The sequence below is a fragment of the Salpingoeca rosetta genome, assembly GCF_000188695.1.
Source record: "Salpingoeca rosetta unplaced genomic scaffold supercont1.8, whole genome shotgun sequence".
NCBI lineage: Eukaryota > Choanoflagellata > Craspedida > Salpingoecidae > Salpingoeca > Salpingoeca rosetta.
The window spans coordinates 1,365,442-1,370,441 of record NW_004754926.1 but is presented as its reverse complement, the minus strand read 5'-3'; the positions used below and the strand labels follow the sequence as shown (position 1 = coordinate 1,370,441).

The 5,000-nt window shown below is 52.7% G+C and overlaps 3 protein-coding genes across 3 annotated transcripts in view; 2 read left to right on the top strand and 1 right to left on the bottom strand.

Annotated features, from left to right (window-relative positions):
* Positions 1–305, top strand: part of PTSG_03775 (uncharacterized protein) — a 4,542-nt gene extending 4,237 nt beyond the window's left edge. The window contains exon 15 of the mRNA XM_004995446.1: positions 15–305. Within this exon, the coding sequence (XP_004995503.1) occupies positions 15–26 (12 nt within the window). The 3' untranslated portion in view covers positions 27–305. The remainder of the gene's footprint in view (positions 1–14) is intronic.
* Positions 306–473: 168 nt separating this feature from the next.
* Positions 474–3,572, bottom strand: PTSG_03774 (uncharacterized protein). Its single transcript, XM_004995445.1, has 8 exons — positions 3,303–3,572; positions 2,578–2,930; positions 2,285–2,363; positions 2,065–2,169; positions 1,713–1,807; positions 1,335–1,417; positions 894–1,053; positions 474–696 (listed from the first exon to the last, which is right to left on the bottom strand). The coding sequence occupies exons 1-8, from the start codon at positions 3,466–3,468 to the stop codon at positions 583–585; spliced, it is 1,155 nt and encodes a 384-aa protein (XP_004995502.1). The 5' UTR covers positions 3,469–3,572; the 3' UTR covers positions 474–582.
* Positions 3,573–4,504: 932 nt separating this feature from the next.
* The window catches only part of PTSG_03773 (voltage-dependent calcium channel T type alpha 1G subunit domain II), a gene marked incomplete at both ends in the record, with an annotated part of 10,605 nt that continues 10,109 nt past the window's right edge, over positions 4,505–5,000 (top strand). Inside the window, one exon of the mRNA XM_004995444.1 lies at positions 4,505–4,759. Coding sequence (XP_004995501.1) covers positions 4,505–4,759 — 255 coding nt within the window. The remainder of the gene's footprint in view (positions 4,760–5,000) is intronic.

The following is a 5,000-nucleotide window of genomic DNA, read 5'->3' as shown; positions in this document are numbered from 1 at the left end:
GGATGTGGGCGCAGGTTCGCATGTGAATGTAATCGATGGTTTCCCTCGACATGGTCGTGCGCTTAGCCACGCGCAGCGTAGTAGATGTTGTTGGTGTTCAAGTTGATGTGTCGCCTTGTTCCTGCTTTGATCCCCCGTAGTGCCTGCTGTCGTGATGTGAGTGTTGGGTTTGTTTGCTTTTGGCTCTGTGGCCGTGGTAGTCTTCGTTGCCTTGGAGAAGCTCAGTTGCCGGCTTGCGTTTGATCCGTTGACTGTCGTGATGTGCAAGCGCATACACGGCACGCGTATAAAGTCAAGATCACACACAGGCGCATCAGCTCCCAGCACCACAAGCTTGCCAAACAAGAGTCATGTGTGTGTGTGTGTGTGTGTGTGCGTGCGTGCGTGTGTGTGTGTGTGTGTGTGTGTGTGTGTGTGTGTGTGCTTGTGAAACAACCCCCCCCCCCAACAAGAAGTTTGCGAGGTCCAAATTGTGCAGACGACAAGCGTTTGTTCATCTCAGGTAACAGCAGCAGGCAGCATGTCAGGATAACAAGCACGGTACATGGGTGAACTGGAGAAGCGAGCGCAGGGTGCATGCCGCTAGATGTCTGGGGGCGGGCCGGCCACGATGGGGCGAGGACCGGGCCCAGGCACAAGCTTGAACACCTGCATCCAATCTGCAGCCCAATACTCAAGGTAGGTGGCGTTGTCACCCTGCTCACGCAGACAGGAAGTGACAAAAGCACGGGCGTTCTGTGAGGGTCGGACGTGGGTGATTACGACACGCGCGCCTGTGTGCTGCGTGTTGCGTGTTGCGTGTTGTGTGTGTGTGTGTGTGTGTGTTGTGTGTGTGTGTGTTGTGTCGCGTGTACCTGAACCAGTGTGTGAAGGAAAGAATGTACGTGTCTGACCTTGAAGAGGCGGTGATATTGAATGTAGCAGCCTTGCTTGACTGCAGGCACAACGATGGGGTTGAATGACTGCTGCCACATCCCTGTCGCCTCGATTCCGGGGGCGCGCAGCATACCAAGCACCCAGTTCTGCAGCCCGGGTTTGGTGAGGCAACCCAGCCTGCAACATCAGTCGCACATATGAAGAGCAAAGCGATATTGGTCACAGTTCGTGAAGCAACAAGCGATACTCACAGGTGCGTCTTTGATAGCAAGGCACCGCCTGCTCATTCCTTCTATGAGCAAAGCATGCTTCTCTGTGTGTCCGTGTGTGTATGTGTGTGTGTGTGGCGGGTGGTGTGTGTGTGTGTGTGTGTGTGTGTGTGTGTGGCGGGTGTGTGGTGTGTGTGTGTGTATGTGTGTATGTGTGTGTGTGTGTGTGGCGGGTGTAGTGTTGCTCACGTGATATCTGGTGCCTCAATCAGGTGGTAGAAGATGTCACTGGCGGCGAGCATCGTGCCTTCGCCGCCGCCAACGCACCCGCCCTGATGAGCACAGCCGCACAACATAGGGCAGACGACAGGGGTGGTGAGGAATTGGTGTTCACGGGCACAACATGGGCGTGGCAGACATTATCACGAATAGTGGCGGTTGTGCAAGGCAACGAATACAAAGGCCAAAGCGAGGGCAGAGTACGCAATGGAACATGAGACAGTGGCGACGGCGCACCAGCACATTCCCCCAACAGACAGAGAGACAGAGAGACAGAGAGACAGACAGACAGACACACACACACACACACACACACACACACACAACAATGGTAAGTGAATGGCCAACCTTTGCCCAGGTGACGTTCCAGTGCTCACAGTCTTTGGAGGTGAAGATGGCGTCGCCCGGAAGGCCTGCACCCGTCACGCTCCAGTCGACAAAGTCTTCACGCAGACCAGCAGCAAACAAGGGCACCGGAAGAAACATGCAGGTACAGAAGTGAGGGGGAAGAAGAATGACGCCCGGGAGACAACAACAGGCACAACATAACAACAAACAAAGCTCCACGCACGGCAATCAGTCAGGCGATGTGTGCGCAAGATACACGCTCGCATGCCGTCAGCTCCACCTTCCAACTTCACCTCGGCACGCACGCACACACACACACACACGCGCACACGCACAAAAAGAACATGCATACTTGGTGTCATGGCGATGCCGCGTGCGCTCTTGCCGGCTTTTGCATCCCACCCATGGAAGGTGACGTAGAAGTTGCCCTCCACTTTTGTGAAAATCTCCGGTGTTCCTGAAAGCTCAAGTGCAATGAACACACACACACACACACACTTGAGTACAAACGCGAGCATGATCTCAAACGTGCACACAATATGCGCGTCCTGGCATTCCACGTCAAAACGCACCTTCGTCATACATATTTTCATCACAATGAGCATGTGGCAGAGCGCAGATCCGCGACCACAGCTGGCCACCGTACACCACCTGAATGGATCAGCCAAAAATCAGCGGACACATTATGAACACGGACAACACCCCCAGACCTCAACACACACACACACACACACACAACACTGTCCAGCACGTGGAGATCGTGCAACTCCAACAGTTTGCCAACAGAACACACACACACACACATACACATACACACACTCACGCACACACACACATGCAGAACACACACAAAACGCAATCATACCGGGTTGTATGGGTTTGGTGTGAACATCCCCGTCGGTGTCTCGCCTTGGCGTGTGTAGTGGCACAACATCCAGTGGTCCGTGCGGTTTAAGCACTGGGCGATGTAGTGCCAGGTGTTTGTTTCGTCATCGTAGAAGCCGGCACCGTCGACGATGGCACATTCCTGGGCAGTGTTCGGGATTGGCGTCGCCACCACCGTGCCTGCGGACCAAGTCCTGCCTTCGTCTGTGCTGTTGCGCACGAGAATGCGTGCGTAGTCGGCCTTGCAGTAGCTTGGCTGGGTGGTGAACGCGTACTCGCTGTGGAACAAGTACCAGATCCCTGGGCGCGTCACAAACTGGAAGCCCACGTTCACTGATCATGACAGCCAAGCAAAACGACGCCACGTAACAATGAGCGACATGTATGTATGTATGTATGCATGTATGTATGTATGTATGTATGTATGTATGTATGTATGTATGTATGTATGTATGTATGTATGTATGTATGTATGTATGTATGTATGTATGTATGTATGTATGTATGTATGTATGTATGTATGTATGTATGTATGTATGTATGTATGTGCGTGTGTGTATGTATGTGTGTGTGTGTTTATTTGCACACGTGTGCGTGCTTGCACGATCGTGAGCCCACCATAGACTGCCACGCCCGAACACCAAAAGCAACAGCAATCACCACCACAAACACCACCACGAACAACAACAAAGACCACTGACTGACTTGCATACTGCGTCGATGGGGGCGGGGAAGGGAACCGAGCCTTGGACACATATTGGAAGTGGGCATCGTTGTTCCAGAAGTCTCCTAGGTCCACCGCCTCCTGCCCGTGAGCATCATCACACAGCAAGAAGCATGCGATCGCCAGCAAAGCAACCACTGCCACCATCGCGCTTCGTTTTGTTGTCGCCTTTCTGTGGTTATTTTTTGGCTTCACCACTCTGATTTGATGCACATTTAAAACCGGCCTGTGGTTCGGAAACAACCACCACCGCTGACACAGCACTCCACACCACCTCCACCATGTCACGTCCACACGCACACACACGCATGCCTACGCATGCGCACGCACACACACACACACACACACACACACACACGCACACACACACACACAGGGCGTGGGTGCTGCCGCTAGGCTGTTGTTTCCTCGATCATATGACTTGTTCTCTGTCATCAACCGCAACCGAAACAGAGCCGTGAGCCAGGTGAGCTGAGTGATCGACGTGGAAGTTGTGGGCGTGACAAGTGCACTCACCAAGTGTACCGCTTGAGTTGGTGAGTTGATGCATTGCCCTGCCTCGTTCTTGTGACTCAGTTCCCCTTCTCTAGCGAGGTTGTCTCTGTGTTTGGTTTTCCAACACACACACACATACACTTATGTGCCTGTTGTTGCTTGATACCACACTCCTCAAAGTAAGCTTGCTCGACATCTATTTACCCTTGCAAGCCTTTCAGTGCTCGGCCTCTGCTGTTACGCGTCACGTCCCCTGTAGAAACGCCCAAGAACACTCACAGCGTCCTGCACGGATTCAGAATTGCTGAACAGGACATGTGTGTTGTCTGCCCCTGTGCACTTGCTGGCTGTGGTGGGCAATTCAACAACGACTGCTGAGCTTCTATCAGAGCGCACGCATTCAAGCCTCAAAACGACTCGTCTAAGGCTGCAAGTCACAAAGCAACAGCCGCAAGCATCTCCCTCAACGACAGCAACAAGAGCACCAGATTCAGTAGCAGCAGCAGCAGCAGCAACAACAACAACAACAACAACAACAACAACAACAACAACAACAACAACAACAACAACAACAACAACAACAACAACAACAACAACAACAACAACAACAACAACAACAACAACAACAACAACAACAACAACAACAACAACAACAACAACAACAACAATAGCAGCAACAGCCTCCAATATGTCAACAACAGCAACTGAAACTACCGCGGCCACCACCAGCACGCTACAATCAGCCAGCGTATCAACACAACGCAAACAACGCACTTGGCTTGCTCAAGCAGGGGCAACAGTCCGTGACGCCTGTGCAGCGCTATCACGGTCATTCATCTTTGAGCAGGCCGTGCTGTTGGTGATCCTGTTCAACTGCATCACGCTCGCTCTGTATGATACAAGCGACTCCACGTGCAGCACGCGACGCTGCAAGATACTGGAGGTCGGTGGCTGACAATGATGCGTTGCGTTGTTTGTCAATGCTGTGGTTATCGCCCTTCCGTCGGCAGGGTGTGTCTGGGGAACGTACACAGGCGACAAAAGCTCTGCACACACACACACACACGCACGCACACACACACACACACACACACACACACACACACACACACACACACACACACACACACGTTCACGTACACGCACACACGCACACACACGTTCACCCGCCCTCACACATGGGC